General features: G+C 46.3%; 1 protein-coding gene across 1 annotated transcript in view; it reads right to left on the bottom strand.

Annotated features, from left to right (window-relative positions):
* Positions 1-18,630, bottom strand: part of LOC142451355 (putative tetratricopeptide repeat protein 41) — an 80,198-nt gene that overhangs the window by 13,312 nt on the left and 48,256 nt on the right. Inside the window, exons 12-15 of the mRNA XM_075553203.1 lie at positions 16,716-16,887; positions 8,810-8,957; positions 7,837-7,986; positions 4,439-4,572 (exon numbers count right to left, since the gene is read on the bottom strand). Coding sequence (XP_075409318.1) covers positions 4,439-4,572; positions 7,837-7,986; positions 8,810-8,957; positions 16,716-16,887 — 604 coding nt within the window. The remainder of the gene's footprint in view (positions 1-4,438; positions 4,573-7,836; positions 7,987-8,809; positions 8,958-16,715; positions 16,888-18,630) is intronic.

Raw genomic sequence — 18,630 nt, 5'->3', positions numbered from 1 at the left:
CCATGCCTAAATGTTTTCTATAAATAAAAGCAATCAGGTCCTATAGCCAACCCACCTTAAAATATGGCAAACTTGGTTTTGACATCTCATGCTGATACTGATCAGAGATTGCTTCCCCTGGGGAGGGCTCAGGGGGGTTCGAGGTCAAGACAATGACTCACCTCATTGTTGGTTTATTATGTTACCCACTTATGATATTACCTATTTACTATGCCATATATTAGCTGTATGATGTGCATGCCTTATGAAAGATCTGTACGCCCCATTATATATACCCATTAAAATACATTCCCTCTCTCAGTCCTGACATGGAACAAGGAGCCCGTGTCCCTCTGTCTGTCTGTTTTTAATATTTTCCACAATCGCAGTCACTTCTGAGGAGCTGGTCAAGTGTTGGAGACCCCCTCACCCCGACAGGACAGGATAGAACTACCCCCTGGGGGTTTCCTACATTATAACTCATGATGGAAGTAGAAATCCACATCTCTCTCCCATGGGGCGGCTTGCACTGAACAGCTCAATACTAACCTATTTTGTATGATCCAGCCAGATAGAACCACACCTTTGCACTGTAGACCTGTGTGCACTGTATACCTGTGTGCACTGTATACCTGTGTGTACTGTATACCTGTGTGCACTGTATACCTGTATAAACTGTATACCCATGTACATTGTATACCTGTGTGCACTGTATACCTGTGTACACTGTATACCTGTGTTCATTGTATACCTGTGCATACTGTATACCTGTGTACACTGCAGACCTGTGTACACTGTAGACCTGTGTACATTGTATACCTGTGTGCACTGTATACCTGTGTACATTGTATACCTGTGTACACTGTAGACCTCCTGGAGAGAAAGAAAGGAGATAAACTCTTCCTTAAAAACTGTCTTTTAATCCAGGGTAGATGATACCTTCAGGACCAGGGGTGTGAGGGGCAATGCTGGGAGAGTGGAGGGTGAGTGAATTGGAAAGGGGGAACTGATTATAAGGATCCACATGTGACCTCCTCCCTGGGAGATGGACGGCAGAGAAGGAGGGGAAGGGAGACTCCGGATAGGGCAAGATATGACAAAATAACAATCTATAAATTATCAAGGGCTCATGAGAGAAGGGGTGTGGGGAGGAAGGGGAAAAAAAAGAGGACCTGATGCAAAGGGCTTAAGTGGAGAGCAAATGCTTTGAAAATGATTAGGGCAAAGAATGTACGGATGTGCTTTATACAATTGATGTATGTATATGTATGGATTATGATAAGAGTTGTATGAGTCCCTAATAAAATGTTTTTTAAAAACCTGTCTCTTAATAAATATATTTAAATATGAGGATGGGGAAATAGATCTATGTGCACATATTTATAGATTTAGTATTAAGGTAGCAGATGGACATTGGGCCTCCACTCAAGTACTCCCTCAATGCAAGAATACTTTGTTCTATTAAACTGGCATTCCATGATGCTCATCTTCCCAACACTATTGCTGAAGACAAATGGGCACATAAACAAATGTGATGAAGAAGCAAATGTAGTGAAGATACAGTGCCTGGGGTCTTAAAGGCTTGAAGGTAAACAAGCAGCCATGTAGACCAGAAGCAACAAAGCCCACATGGAAGAAGCACACCAACCTGTGTGATCATGAGGTGTCAAAGGGATCAAGTATTAGGCATCAAAGAACCAAAAAAATCACATCACTGTGAATAAGGGGGAGTGTGGATTGGAGACCTGAAGCCCATCTGTAGGCAACTGGACATCCCCTTACAAAAGGGTCACAGGGAAGAGATGTGTCAGTCAGGGTGCAGTGTAGCAACAAAACATACAACTTTCCTCTAGTTCCTAAATGCCCCCCCCCATCATGATCCCAATTCTACCTTACAAATCCAGCTAGGTAAGAGGAGGTACACTGGTACAGATAGGAACTAGAAACACAGGGAATCCAAGGCAGATGATCCCTTCAGGACCAGTGGTGAGAGTGGCAATACTGAGAGGGTAGAGGAAAGCTGGGGTAGAAAGGGGGAACTACTTACAAGGATCTACATATAACCTCCTCTCTGGGGTACGGACAACAGAAAAGTGGGTGAAGGGAGACGTCGGACAGTGTAAGATATGACAAAATAATAATTATAAATTATCAAATGTTCATGAGGGAGGAGGAAGCGGAGAAGGAAGGTAAAAATGTGGAGCTGATACCAAGGGCTCAAGTAGAAAGTAAATGTTTTGAGAATGAGGAGGGAAACAAATGTACAAATGTGCTTGACCCACAATGGATGGATGTATGGATTGTGATAAGAGTTGTACAAGCCCCCGATAAAATGATTTTTCAAACAAACTGTCTTTTAGAAAGAACTAGCTCTGGCCCAGTCATCCTGACTGGCAGTAGGCCCTCCATGATATGCACAGGTCAACATCCCAGAATAAGTGCTGCGGCAGAGTCCACCTTGGAGAACATCTGCATGTGTACCCTGTTAGCACAGCCCGGCCTTTCCTGCGCAAAGCAAACCTTGTCCCCCGGTGCAATGACTGCCTTTAGCAGAGGAAAACAAATATTCATAGAGAGGAGAGAGTGGGCATCGTGTAGGCCCTTCTCTCCACGAGCAAGCTTCTTCCTGTGTTAAGTCTGTTACCGTGGAACACTTGCGTCTCGCTGACTCTTCTTGACCAGCTTCTGGGAGGAGGCCTCCTCTAGAGTGACCGCTGGGGAACAGCGCTCCCTGGTGGTGCGTGTTGAAAGCACCTCATTCCTTTTGGTGAGCTGAGCATGTCCCCAGTTTGAGCCCATCTGGGAATCAACGAATCTCTCCGATTGACGTCAATAAAGGATTCTTACACTTTGACATCACGGAAGCAACAAGCAGCAAAAGGAGTACATGGACTGAAAATTCCTACCATGCCTCCTAGGAAACTCTAGGCCAGAGTATTCTATTTTAAACAATTGTTTAATTCTCATTTAAAGTGTCAAGCTTAGTTTTCAATCAGAAAGTGCCTTCAGACCTCTGAGTCAGACGTATGGCCCTGACTCCTGCATGATGTTACAACTAAAATCAAGGAAGGAGGATCCACCTGAGATGTCATTTTGCTAGACTCTCACGTGCTTTGTTAACATCTCAGGTGTAAGTATTGTTAAAGAGGAAAACAGTACACCTGCTCCCTAGATTTCTGGAACTGTAAATCTTCCCAGAGGCAGTCTGCCTCACATTTGTCCCACAGAGCAGTTGGTGGGTTCGAACTGCTGGCCTTGTGGTTAGCAGCTCAATACTTAACCACTACACTCTCTTGGGAAAAAAAATTTTAACCCCGAAAAGCCTGGCCAAAATGTCTCTATCACAAAGAAATTTTTCTACAAAAGGATAATCAATGAACCAAACCCCACTATCATTGAGTCAGCTCCCAGAATAAGCCTTATATTCAAATTTTGGTTGCTTGTGATTGTCTTTAATAACAGTGTCAGGGCTACAGTGAAAACAGCATTTAAAGGAGAAGGGGAACCTAACCTGACAGGAGAGGCTTCTGGGCAAGCATGGCACCCTGCCTATAAAGGAATCAGAAATTGGAGGGAGAAGCCTTTTTTTCCCTACAAAAGAGAAAGCTTTTTTACACAAAATTACCAAGATGAGAAGCTATAGGTTCTTGATTTGTCCTCCATAGCTAAGTCTACACACAGCTTTCAAAATTTTTTTTTACATTTTAGGGATATATAATTCACATATCATTCAGTTAACTGATTTCAATATCTCAAAGAGTGGTACAATCATCACCACGGTCCATTTTAGAACATTTTCTTCATTTGTCTCATTAGCTCTTCATTGACCCCCATCCTCACCTGCCATAACCCCAAGACACTGTTAATCCAGTTACTGTCTCGATAGATTTCTCAATCCTAGATATCATATAAAGAAAAACCATAACAAAACACGGGAAACCCTTAGTTGAAAAGAAAAAATAAAAACTAGCGCAAATGTGAGATGGGTCAGAAGGGAGAACAAGCGATAAGGTGTTCAATTTTAACCTCACCGCACTTGCTATCGCCCACTTTCCAATGCGCTCTTTTTTCTAGCAAGACTGTTCACACCCACGGCCAATGGTCTGGAAGGGGTACCCAGGCTTACTCCATGTCGGGAGCCGGCCACGGACTCTTGGACTTTCACTGTCACTCTTCCGAAAACTGGGCGCTTAGAATTTCAGCTCTAACACCGTTCATTCCCTCCTCCACGCTTGGATTTTATTACTTACAACCCTTGGATAACACTGGCTGGTGTGCTTGGATGGAGGACACTTAAAAGACTTTTTTTTTCTCCCCAGTGAGGGAAAAGAGAGAGATAGCAAGTTGGAAAAACGTGAAACAGGTGTTACATGTTTCAGAAATTAAGAAAAAGAAAGTGTGTGGGTGATACAAAGGAAAATGCTACTTGTTAGTGATAGAAATGACTTAGTGAATTTACCTAATTTGCACAAGGTATCGCTCAGGCTGATGCACAGCTGTTTCCTGATGAGTGAGGAGTTGGTCAGAGCTTCTGTATTTTCCTTGATTTTTACCACTTGTTTATAATAATCAATAACTTGCTTCCTCTGGAATCTAGAAAAAAGAACACGAGAGTGTTCAAGGAACATGCCATTGGCTTATTCACCCATTCAATTAACAAATAACCGCTGCAAAGAGGAGTAAGACTTGTCCTTGTCCTCAAAGAACGTCCCAAGGCAGAGAGCCTCGAGAAGGAAGCAGAGACCCACTTGTGAAGGACTTTGAGTGTGGACTTCGGATCAAGACGGAATAATTCTCATTAAGGAAATGATGGGGTCAAGTTTGCACTTTGGAAAATCTGCCTGGATGGGAGTATGGGTGATAAGCTGAAGTAGGTGAGGTTGAGTAGATGGGGGGCGGGGGGGGGGGGGGCTGGGGGAGAGCTCCAATCATCCAGAGGAGAAACTCAAAGGATCTGAGCTAACTCAATGGCCACGGATCTGAGGGAGACCTGCTGAGGCCAGTGTTGGCTTTGCTGCGAAGGAGGGAGCTGGGGAGTCAGGGGCATCTGCATCTGCTCTAGAGGAGCCCACCATGACTAGCCGTGGAGGGTCAGCGCTGATACTAAATTTGTGGTGATAAAACGAGGAAATGCATGCCGTATGTTTACCATGTTGTCTGATGTCAGATTATTAAGATGTATGATTAAGATGATACCACAATGGATTATCATAGGATTTGTAAGAGCCCCCCAAAAATGATTAATAAAAACAAAAGTTTTAAAAAGCCAATAGAAGGTCCACCTTGTTAGGTCACGGGAGATGGATATGCTCCATGTGGAACATGTTGACTCTGAAATGCCAGTGGGATACTCACATCCCGTTGCCCAAGAAAGACGTGGGTGCCAGGTCTGGAGCCAGTGCTAGCAGCCCGACTCGCACCACGGTGTACTCTCTGTTCTCCAGAGAGTTTTCACAGCGGGGATCTATTGGAAGCAGATTGCCAGACCTTTCTTCCATGTGCCTCTGGGTGGGTTTGAACCACTAAGTAGCTGAAATCAAACTGGAATCCAGGCAGTTGGGCCACAGAGCCCACCATCTAACCGCTGCTATCTATCTAAGGCCCACGCCATGGAGTCCATCCCAACTCCTAACGACCCTACAGGACAAAATGGAACTGCCCCCAGAGGGCTCTGGGGCTGTCAACCTTTACGGAAACAGGCTGCTTCAGCTATAGAGCATCTGTAGCATCTGTCCCTTTGAAGATTCATGAGGCACAGCGGTCAAGTGCTTGGCCACAATGCAGATCCAGCAACTGCTCTAGGGAAGAGAGATGTGGTTGGCTGCTCCTTTCAAAATTAAAGCCTCGGAAACCCTAGGGAGCGGTCGCACTCTGTGCTGTAAGGAATGGGGGAGGGGTGTTAACTGGGTGATACACAATTACTGCTCCCATATTAGGGCAATTCTTGAAATATGCAAACACTCTTAGACAGTGTTAACCTAGAATTGCCCTCCAGTGCTAGAGACTTGCACCCAGGCTCCCTGGAAGCCAGGGCGCAGCCAGCGTACCTCCCTGGTGTGAAACGAGAGGGCAAGAGGGCAAAGTAAAACACTGAAACCAAAGGCAGGACAGGGAAGAAGTGGGAGAGCTGGGGAACAACAAGAACAAGGTTGAATGCACATGTGTAAATATATTTATATATGACGATGGGGAAATGGATCTATGTGCACATATTTATAGGTTTAGTATGAAGGTAGCAGGTGGACATTGGGCCTCCACTCAAGTGCTCCCTCAATGCAAGAACACTGTGTGCTATTCAACAGGCATTCCATGATGCTCACCTTCCCGACATGATCACTGAGGACAAAGCAGGTGCATAAGCAAAGGTGGTGAAGAAAGCTGATGGTGCTGCCCGCCTATCAAAAGACATAGTGTCTGGGGTCTTAAAGGCTTGAAGATAAACAAGCAGCCATCTAGCTGAGAAGCAACAAAGCCCACATGGAAGAAGCTCACCAGTGATGAAAAGGTGTCAATAGGATCAGGTATCAAGCATCAAAGAACAGAAAAATTCTATCATTGTGAATGAGGGGGAGTGTGGAGTGGAGACCCAAAGCCCATCTGTAGGCACTGGATATCCCCTTATAGAAGGGTCATGGGAGGAGATGAGCCAGTCAGGGTGCAGTGTAGTACTGATGAAACATACAACTTTCCTCTAGTTCTTTAATGCTTCCTCCCCCCACTATCATGATCCCAATTTTACCTTCCAAATCTGCCTAGACCAGAGCATGTACACTGGTACAGATAAGAGCTGAAAACAGGGAATTTAGGACAGATAACCCCCTAAGGACCAATAATGAGATTAGCCATATCAGGAGGTAAGGGGAAGGTGAGGTAGACAGAGGGAACCAATCACAAGGGTCTACATATAACTCCCTCCCTGGGGGACGGACAACAGAAAAGTGGGTGAAGAGAGACATCAGACAGTGTAAGACATGAAAAAAAACCAATAATTTATAAATTATCAAGAGTTCATGAGGGAGGGAGGGAGCAAAAACGAGGAGCTGATATCAAGGGCTCAAGTAGAAAGCAAATGTTTGGGGAATGATGATGCAACAAATGTAAAATGTGCTCAACACAATGGATGGATGGATTGTGATAAGAGTTGTACAAGCCCCCAGTGAAATGATTTTTTTTTTAAAGAACAGGGCTGACCAGCCTCACAGTTTAACCCTGCCCTATTTATGCTGCCAAGTCAGTTATGGAAAAATGCTGAGGAAAGCCTCACACATACACCATAAGAGACCCAACAGGGCCCTGCCTCTGCCCCACGGAACGAGGGGGGAAGCAGGGAAGCACTGCTTGAGATGCTGTGTCGGCCAGGGTCCGGGTCTTCCATTAGAGACTTAGACCTTTTTTTTTTTAATTTGAAAGTTATCATCAAGTCACTTTCAATGTATGGACCCCCTGTGTGTGGCGTAGAACAGGGCTCCAGGGGGTGTTCAAAGGCTAGCATTTTCAGAAGACGATCACCAGGCCTTGCTTTGGAGGCCTCTCTGGGTAGACTTGAACCCCCAACCTGCAGGTTAGCAGCTGAGTGCAGTAACCATTCATACCACCCAGGGACTCTGAGGCCTGCCTTAAGGCCCTGACATGAGACACACTCATGGAAACATCAGCCTCCTTTGTACTTTTCCTCTTGCGAAGCCCCAGTCCAGCGCTCCTTTGGAGTGATTATCCAGGTCCCGACAAATCCTCGTCTCGGGCAGGGTGAGGCCCTCAGGTCTCCGAGCAAGACTGGAGCCTGAGCAGTGGGCCACCTGCAGTGGGCAAGCTGGACCTTCCCGATCGCATGACTGCAAGTGTGTCATAAAAACTAACCTTTCACCATGCAGAGGGAAAAATAGCAAATCCGCTAAATACTCCATAATTTCTCCAACCAGGATATTTGTCTTGCCAAACAAACTTCTCCTGATATTTAAACATTCTTGAAATTTCATTTTTGCCAGAGAAACATTGCCAGCAGCTAATCTGAAAGGAAAACATAGGTGAGCTATTTCCTGGGCATGATTGAGGTTGGCTACGTTGACTGTGCCGGCAACACTAATGTCCATGAAGTTCTCCTCAGAGATACCAGAAACTTGTCCTGGAAGCGACAAAGGAAAGACAGCAGGCCAAGTTAAGCTCGCTGAGCTTCAAGGACTTCAAAGTGCTTTACAAGGAGATAGTGTGCGCCCCCTTTAGAGCAGTAGTGCTCCACCTTCCTCATGCCGTGACCTTGCATACCGTTCCTCATGTGGTGGTGACCCCCAACCATAACATTATTTTTGTTGCTACTTCATCACTGTCATTTTGCTACTCTTATGAATCGGGCGAGCCCTGTGAAAGGGTCGCTTGACCCCACCCACCCCCAAAGGGGTCATGACCCACAGGTTGAGAACCACCACCTTAAAGGAACTAGCGTACTATTCTCCACCTGGGCACTCCAGCCCTGGGGCTGGATGATTCTTTGATGTAGGTGGGACCTGGCCTGTGCCTTGCAGGACCCTTCTTCCCACTAGGTGCCACTAGCAGCCCCTGTCCCCAGTTGCGTGACAGCCAAAGAAGTCCCCAGTATTGCTATACATTCTCAGGGGCCAGGGGGCGGGGGTAACAGCAAAACCCCTTGGTTGAGGACCACTGACTGAATAAGAGGATGGAAATACTAAGATTCAATATCTTGTAGTGAACTCAGTTTGATGGGTATTGGACTGGTGGTGTGGATTGTATATATATTAATCATAACAATAAAAATTAGTAGGGGGGAAAAAAACCTCCTACCCCATCCCACACCCCAAGAGACATGAATCCTTACCTCAAAACGCCTTCTGTGTACTTCATGGTAGCTTGATCATTTGGGTTGTTGTCCAGTAACTGGGCAAGTTCAGTAGCGTATTCCAAAATGTAATTTTGTTTTAAGAACTCCTCGGACCCTGACTTTGTCAGATTGTTCAGCACTCTGCCTGCAGGGAATCAATTTTGGCAAAGAATATTATGGCAAAGATTCCCCCCACCCTCCCCCAACACAGTAAAAATGGCAGTAGGCAGAGCATGCACTACCATGTCTGCATCAATGCCAATAGGCAGACACTTTCCTTCATGAATTAATCCCCAGTCTATACTGTACGACGGGCTGGTTTTCGTACAAGGGTGCGTGTGCACTGCAATTATAGGATCGAGGAGCTAAGACCATAGGTTGAATTCAAAATGAAGAGTCTGTTTTGCAAAGTAGCAAGTGAGAAATTGGGGAGGGCGACAGGTGTGGTGAAGCTAGAAGTTCCGGTGGTAACTGGAAATGGCCAACACCTCTTGCTGTGTTAGGACACAATGGAACAGCAGAGCTTACCAGAAGCAAATGGAGGCACTTCTAGCAGGCCAAGATGGCAGTACCTGGGGAGCCATTCTAGCGGGCCACACTGAGTGAGGACACCTGGGAGCTCACCTGAAGCTGGCCTCTGGCCCCAGGGAAGACAATGGATTTAAGCAGAGGAGACCTGCACCAGGCACTTCCAGGCCTCTCCCTTTCTACAGGTCTCAGCATCCTCACACCCGGGAGATGGCTCAAGGGGAACTCAAGATGGTGCACTGCAGGCACCACCCCACGCCGCCCCACGCAGTCCACTGTGATCAACATCCAGATTGAGCCCCACATGCCCGACCACGTCGTCTGGTCCCTCGTCAACACACTCTGGCTCCAATGCTGCTGCCTGGGCTTCCTAACCTATGCCTACTCCGTGAAGTGTAAGGACCGGAAGATGGTGGGTGGCATGATTGGGGCCCAGAGCCACGCGTCCACAGGCAAGTGCCAGGACATCTTCTCGATGGTCCTCAGCCTCCTGGGGATCCTCATTTTCATCATTCTTCTCACCACAGGCACAGTGATGAGCTTCCAAGCCCTGTCACAGATGATGGGCCAGCAGGCCACTAGTCACCGCACCACACTGTGTCCTGAACCTGCTGGACGACCTGGTCCCTGACCCATGGCCTGCCCACCCCCAATACAGTTTGAGCGTGTATCTCCATCTATCAGCAAGTTCAATAAAGCACCCTAGTGTGTGAAGAAGAAGAAGAAGAAGAAGAAGGAGGAGGAGGAGGAGGAGGAGGAGGAGGAGGAGGAGGAGGAGGAGCAGCAGCAAGTGGATGTGCTTCAATGAATTAATAACAGGGTGGGCTTATATCCACATGATCCACTTCCATCCAGATTCTGAGAACATGCAGACCTACAGAACACCCAAGCCAAAGCCCAAACTCACTACCATGCGGACAATTGGGTCCAACCATTTTCTCCTTGATTGGGAGTCTTCGATTATTTGATAAACATACAGCCGTCTGGAGCCAGAGAGTGCTTTCTAAAGTGTGGTTTGGTATGGGAAGAGGGAAATGAACAGAGAACTCAGTAATGTCTCCCAGAAGGTGTTATTAGAGCCGTGGGGTCAGGAACGGTCAGCGGATTTTAATTTGTTGTGCTACCAGCTCCCGTCTTGATTCAAGAAGTTAACTGCACAACTCCTCCGTCAGTCTGTCGTGCTGTGGTGGCCTGTGTGTTGCTGTGATGCTGGAAGCTGTGTCGTGGGCATTTCACATGCCCCCAGGGCCACCCATGGGGAACAGGTTTCAGTGCACCTTCCAGACCAAGGACAGACGAGGAAGACGGAATAGACTAGTCAGTTCCTGGGCGTTCACTCCGAAAAACCTTGTGAATTGCAACAGAACACGGTCTGATACAATGAGGAGTCCCTCGGGTTGGAAGGCAATCAAAATACACCTGGGGAAGCGCCGCCTCCTCCCAGTTTCATTTGCTGGTAGGTTATGACTCAGAAAGAGCCAAACTAGCTCCAAAGATCCCTTAATAATCAAAGCATTGAATTACGAATGGATCCAGCTGAGCCTAAAGTAGTGCCCGGCCATGACAAGCGCCTCCTTGCCCAGTTTTCTGCTCACAGATTCTCTCCACCCCCATACCTTCCCAAGAACCAAAGACCATCGTCCCCGCCTCATTCAAACTTGTCAATCTGGACAACACACGATGCTCAGCCAACCCAAATCACCAGACTCCACCCGCGAGGATTTATCTACTCATGCCACCCGCGTGTGGGGCCTTCTCCCTCTCCCTCCTCTATTGAGAGGCTGAGAAGAGAGCAATTCCCAATAACGCCTGTTACTTGATGCCGGCACTCCGGCCGCTCTCTTTTCTATCAATTACCAAGTCTGACTTTCAGAAAGCTGGAAGTGATCAAAAATGAAATGAGACACATAAATACTGGAATGTGAATGAGATGGAATGGGCAGGTGCTGGCCATGCTTAGTCAGACAACTGTATGATTTATTATGCTGGGAATGACAGTCAAGAGGAATAGTGTCGCATTCATTGTCAAAAAGATCATTTCAAGATCTGTCTGGAAGCACAAAGCTGCCTGTGATCATGTCCTTGCACCTACAGAGGAGTCGGGTTATTATAACTATTCCTCAAATCCACCCACTGACAGCCAAGAAATTGACAGCCAAGATGTTTCCTCATGTTTTACCAGCGATGTCAAAGCATTCGACTGTGTGGACAAAGAAAAACTATGGATAACATTGTGAGGAACGGGACCCCCCAAACACTTCCTGTGCTTGTCATGTGGAATCCGTGCACAGACCAAGAGGAAAATGCAACGTTTAAAATCAGGGAAAGTGTGTGTCAGAGTTGTATCTATTCACCACCCTTATTCAGGCTGTATGCCGAGCAGATAACCCAAGAAACGAGCCTATAGGAAGAAGAATGTGCCGTCGGAATTGCAGAAAGGCTCAGTCACACCTTTCTGTATGCCCACACACAGGAAGCACTTACTGATGACGATGAAAGGGTTGATATGAATTGCAATTCAATCTAAAGCAAACAAAAATCCACCCAGGTGGACCAAGAGATCACATCATACTAAACAGATAAACAGAAAAGGTTGAAGGGATTTCATTTTACGTGGATCCACAGTCCACGCTGATGGAAACAGTAGTCAATGCTACACTGCAGCACCCTGACTGGCTCGTCTCTTCCTTGTGACCCTTCTGTGAGGGGATTCCAATTGTCTACAGATGGGCTTTGGATCTCCACTCTGACCCCCCCTCATTTGCATCAATATGATTGTTTGTTTTGGGTATTTTGATACCTGATACCTGATCCCGTCGACACCTCTTTTTTTCCCCTCCCACCCTTGATTTGATGATGTAGAAGAGGTGAAGATAAAACGAGGGAGGTGCTGTCAGCCATCCAAACTGAGGAGTATGAAAAATGTTTCCACCCCCAGAAGAATTCACCTCAGAGGACAGCACTGAAGCTACAGCTCAAGGAAAGGGACTTGTCTGGTCAGAACACACAGGAGCCAATGAGGGGGTAAAGGGGAAAAAAAAAAGAGTGAAGCACATCCTGGCTCACCAAGCCCTGAGGACAATGTTCCTGCTCAGAACAGCAATGCACAGAGATGACCACAGGGCCGGCCTCACCACGGGATACAGCGTTCCTCAATGACCCATAGCACCATTGGGGACAACACTAGAGACACACGGCGGGAATTGTGCCCGTCCTGAGCTCACTACCCTGAAGCCAGCCTCTGGGGACATGCAGCAGAGCAGCAGGGGGAGCAGAGCAATGACGTCCCCAGGGATAGATGTGGGGTCAGGGCATGGCACCCTATCACTCGACTGGAAAGCACTCACGAAGGACAACAAATAGACCTGAACTATTTATGCGTTTTTTTGTGTGTTGTTGTTGTAGCTATTGTTTTACTTTCTATTGTTGCTTCAGTGTACTCAGTCTTGTGATGGTACATAGCATGTCTACCTGGAAGGGAAAGGAGGGATAAATAAACCAGAAGAGAGAACAATGAGATGACAGTTCCAGGGGGACATGGGAGAAGGGGAGGCGGGGGAAAGGAAGTGGATGTTAACAACCCCAGAGACAAGGGAACAACAACTGATCCAAAATCAGTGGCAAAGACGGTGTAAGAGGTCTGGCAGGGCTGGATTAAGGACAATGTAATTGAGAGGAATCCCTAAAACCCAAATGAAGGCTGAACATGAGAGTGGGACAAGAGGAAAGTACAAAGAAATAGAGGAAAGAACAAGGAGGCAAAGGGTAGTCATAGAGATTTAAATACAGGCATATACAGATTTAAATATATTTATATACGACAAGGGGGAAATAAATCTATGTACATATATTTATAGGTTTAGTATTAAGGAAACAGATGGACAGTGGGCCCCTACTCAAGTACTCCCTCAACACAAGAACACTTTGTTCTAACAATTCGGTAGTCTGAGATGCTTACCTTCCCAACACGATCGCTGAAGACAAGGGGTGCACAAGCAAATGTGGTGAAGAAAGCTGGTGGTGCCCGGCTATCGAAAGACATAGCATCTGAGGTTTTAAAGGCTTGAAGATAAACAGGCAGCCATCTAGCTATGAAACAACAAAGCCCACATGGAAGAAGCACACCAAAGGCCCCCCCAAAAAAATCATAGCATTGTGAATGAGGAGTGCGGAATGGGGACCCAGGGCCCATCTGTGGAAAATTGGACATCCCCTTGCAGAAGGGCTGTGGGGAGACGAGCCAGTCAGGGCGCAGTGTAGCAATGATGAAATATACAGTTTTCTTCTAGTTCTTGAATGCTTCCTCCCCCACACTATCAAGATTCCAATTCTACCTTACAAATTCAGGTGGGCCGGAGGGTGTACACTAGCACAGATAGTAACTGGAAACACAGGGTATCCAGGACAGATGATTCCTTCAAGACCAGTGGTGAGAGGGGCGATACTAGGAGGGTGGAGGGAAGATGAGGGATAAAGGGGACACAGATTACAGGGATCTACATATAACATCCTCCCTAGGGTCGGACAGCAGAGAAGTGGGTGAAGGGCTATGTTGGACGTTGTACAATATGACAAAATAATAATAATGTATAAATTATCAAAGGTTTATGGGGGAGGAGAGAGCAGGGAGGGGGGAAATGAGGAGCTGATACCAAGGGCTCAAATAGAAAGCAAATGTTTTGAGAATGATGATGGCAACATATGTACAAATGTGCTTTAAACAATGGATGGATGGATTGTGATAAGAGTCATACGAGCCCCCCAAAAATGATTTTTTAAATGTTTCCAAAAAGAGGAGCTGGTACCAAGGGCTCAAGTAGAAAGAGCATGTTTTGAAAATGATGATGGCAGCATATATACACATGTGCTTGATACAATGGATGGATGGATTGTTGTAAGAGCTGTAAGAGCCCCCAATAAATTGATTTACTAAAAATATGTAAAGAAATAAAGTGTTAAACAGCAAAGATGTAACTTTGAGGACTCAGGTACCCCTGATCTGCTCTGTGGCATTTTCCCATTGTCGCATAGGCATGTGAAACTGAGACATAACAAAGAAAGACAGGAGAAGAACTGGTTCATTTGAATGGTGGTGTTGGCAAAGAACACGGCAAGTCCCATGGACTGCCAGAAGAACAAACAAATCTGTCTTGGGAGAAATACATCCAAAATATTCCTTAGAAGCAAGGATGGTGATACTTCATCTCAAGTATTTGGACACACTATCAGGAGAGACCAGTTGTGATAGGTAGGTTTGTTGTGCCAACATGGCCAATGAACACATGTGAGATCCGCTGAAGGGTGGAGAGATAAATAGCTCAGGGAGCCTCGCCTCTCTCTCTCTTGCTGTTTGATCATCAATGAGTGTGCGGCTGCCTTGCTTGTCTGTGCCTCCATTCGCAAGCTACACTATCTGTGGGACACCTACCCATGGACTGTGTCGCTGTAACTTGAGGTTCCTTCAAGATCTGCTTCGCCATGCTACGGGAAGGTACATCTCTTGAGTTGAAGACTGTCAGACCCTGTAATCTGGCTGACTGTTGGTGCCCTGCTTGCTGTTTGCTGCCTGTGCCCGGAGAGCCTGAATTGCTCCCTCCACAGAGGACTACCCTGCGGCCCTCAAGACTTGAAGGACTGCCGGTGTCCTAGCTGTCTCACGAGAGTGAGTTGCGCTGAGCCATTTGTACTGCTTTATAGATTAGTTAATTGTTTATTTCCTATCTATGTTATTTACCTATCTATCCATGTAAATATATACAAAATTATTAGTGTCCTGGTTTTGTTTCTCTAGAGAACCCTGTCTAACACACTGGTGAAGAGCATCCTGCTTGGTAAAGGAAAGGGTGAGCAAGAAAGAAGACCTTCAGCAGGACGGGTGGACACAGTGGCTGCACCGGAATAAGGGTAGTGGAGGTGGCGCAGAGCCCAGCAGTGTCTTTCCTTCTGTCGCACACCAGGTCGCAACAAGTAGGAACCTCGAGAGCACCCCACAACGTCAGCCACGTGGCAGACATTGTGCTGTGGGCTTTTCAGTCTCCCGTCAGCTCCCTCAGTACACACAGCAACGGGTGAAGACGAATTGAATTCTTCAATTACAAGGAAGGAAACTGGGGCCCAGAAAGGTTACACAGCATGTCTACAGGCACAGAAGTGGAGAGAGGGGAGTGGAGTCCAGAAAGACTGGCTTCAAAGTCAAGCTCTGAAAGGACTGTCTCCTAACAGCCTCCAGTATTCTAAAAGAGTGGGCCCTCAGTAAAAGGAGTGCTTTCTGGGCAACCCTCACCCACCCTCCTGCCCTAGAGCCCAGAGGAGCCCTCACCCACTGCTGCAAACTGATGCGGCTGCTAAGGAAATCCTTTGACAGCACCTCAGCAAGTCACACGTAGAAAGGACCCAGGGACCCAGCCATTAGGATTATCACCCTAGGTATCGACCCAAAAGAACTGAAGAGAGGAATGCAAATAGAAAGCTGCACACCAATACTCATGGCAGCACCGTGCTCCCTCGCCACTGGACAGAAAGGCCTATCAACTTGTGGACGGATAAGCAAACCGTGAATCCTCCATCCAATGGAGAGAGGAGAAAGGAGGCATGAACCTTGGAGACAGTTTGCTGCGTGAATGAAGCTGTCATAGAAAGACAAGTACTGAAGGTAGACATTCTTATTGACAAGCCACATGGAGCTACACTGATGGAGCTAGAGCCCTGGGGCTGAAGGAGTCATGTGGAGACCCAAGCCAGGCTAAGATGCTTCCATTGCCACTGGATCCACAAGACTTTCCACCCACTGGCCTGTGATCTTCCTGCATTTAGTGTCATTGTGTGTGTTCCATGAGTCTGAAGAGGAGTTTATATATTGGTATCAATCATATGGGCTAATATTGGACTTATGGACTTGACCTGTACTGGGCTGGGATGTTTTCTCAATATACCAGTGTTCATTTCTATAAAGCTCTTTCTTATAATAAAAAAAAAAGAAAGACAAGTACTGTTTGAGCCCACGTATATGATGCAAGCTCATATACAGAGGGCAAATTTCACTCATGTTTCCCACTGATGGAAGGGAGGAGGGGAGAGGAAATTAGCGCTGAGGGGACACTTGTTTCTGATGATGGCGAAATAAATCAGGAAAAGACAGTCATGATCATTGCACAATCTGATGAGTGTAACCAACGTCTCTGAATTATGCATGTAAAAATGGTTGCGTTGGCCAATCTCTTCCTACGTATTTTCACCACAATAAAAAACTTCACCACCACCCCCAACACACACACACACACACACACACACACGAGCTCCCTTTTTTTGTGGATGGGCTGGAGAAGGCAACTCCATAAAACACAAGAGGCAATTGTTGACCATGTGTCCCCCATACCTTGTTGCTTCACCAGGTTCTGGTTGGTTTTCAAGTCGCTGGGGGGCAAGCACGTCAGGGTGGACCATGCTCTCAGGAAATACTGGAACGCTTCCTGAGTCATTCCGATTTCAAGGTAGAGCTCCCCAAGGGCATTCTGTACCGTGGAAAGCATTTCCATCGGGGACTGATTCTGTACAAGCTGAAAATGAAACTACTGATGAGGGAACACAGCAGGGACAAAACTGCGTCCAACGACACGCCCACCCGGGAAAGGCTATTCCGGGACAAACTTGTGAAAGAGCATCTGCTCTGCCCTGTTTGTTGGAGAATGTCAAGTTCCTCTAAAATGAAGGTCCTGGTGTGATGGTGCCTCAAATGGTCTAATGGTCTTGGTGCATAAAATGTTCATTGAGAATATTCCTAATCAGCTCTAGAGAATGTTTTCATAGGTTTCTAATTAATACTAACAACACTTGAGAATAATAACAATATGATAATTTCTTACATCAATTAAAGGTCCCAAAGATGATGGAACCCCAGATTCCAACGAGCAGCTACAAACTCTCCAAGCATGAACCTTGACTTCAAGCATGACTGAAGAACTACTAATGTCATGTATTTTTGCTTAGAGACTTAAATTTAAAGTCATTTTTGCATCTAACATATTAGTTTCAGAAGTACTTCAACTTCATTACCTTAACTCACTCCTCTATCAGAACTATCTTAATGTCTAAGAATATACACCCAAATCCAACTCACTGCCATCAAGTCAATTCCAATTCATAGCGACCCTATAAGACAGGAGAACTGCCTCTTTGGGTTTCCAAGACTTTACATTTTTATAGAAAACATCCTCATCTTTCTCCCGCGCTGGGTTCAAACTGCCGACGGTGTGATTATCAGTTCAAAGGGGAGCCCACTACGCCACCATAGCTGAAGATGATTTCTTAGAACCCCAATGTAAGAAACGAGAGTAGATGAGTTAGCTACCTTAATTTGATGATGCCATCTCCTTTCAGAAAACTTAGTGTTATTGTATCTTATTATATTATTGGAGACAGTGAATCTTTCTAGCAACAAAAAAGGTCCTGCTCGAATACCCACCATTATCATCATCATTAATTACATAAAACTTTATGCCATTCCTTAATGTTAGCCCCCAAAAAGGACTGACGGGCCCTGACTATGGTGTGAATTCAAAGACTTTGAGTCTTTTGACTCTCTGGTACCTCTTCCAGAAACCCCTGCTCTTTGAGCTGCTAACCAGGTTACCAGTTCAAAGCAACCAACTACTCCAAGAGAGAAAAACATGAAGCTTATCTACTCCTATAAAGAGTTACAGCCTCGGAAACCCCCAGGGGCAGGTCTACTCTGCCCTATAGTTGCAATTGACTGTGTGGCAGTAAGTTTGTGTACCTTTTCTCAAACTTCTTCTGAGAAGCTCTCAAGGTACTGTGGGTTGGGTCCATGTCCAGCTGAGCAGCGTCTATGACTTGGCCCAGAATTTCAAGCAGGTGTCTTGCAAATAGGCTGTATCTCTCTAAGCTGCTCATCTCCTCAGCCCCAGGGGTGCCTGGAGTGGTGCAGAATTCGGGGACATTTGACTCCTGCTTCAAGCTTCTTTGTGCACACGCCCTGCTCCCAGCGGCAGTTCCTCACCTCCCCCCCCCCACACTCCTCCACTTCCAAGATGGCCTCCATTTGGACCTGGCTGAGATCCAATCAACTCTGAGAGATGGCCTGCCAATATTGGTTAGGAGTCTGATTGGCTGCAACTCACAGAAAACCTGTGCTGTGCAGGATATCTAGTTGTACACCGCCCACACACACACAGAGACTAAATGACAGTAGCACACTGTCCCCAATTGTGAACGTCAGAACTTCTCCCAGATATTGCCCAAGGTCCCCTGAGGAGTAAAATTGCCCCCAGTTA

Source organism: Tenrec ecaudatus, chromosome 6 (genome assembly GCF_050624435.1).
Source record: "Tenrec ecaudatus isolate mTenEca1 chromosome 6, mTenEca1.hap1, whole genome shotgun sequence".
Classification (NCBI taxonomy): Eukaryota; Metazoa; Chordata; class Mammalia; order Afrosoricida; family Tenrecidae; genus Tenrec; species Tenrec ecaudatus.
Note: the sequence above shows the minus strand (reverse complement) of the source record. Positions and strands in the feature narration are given on the sequence as shown.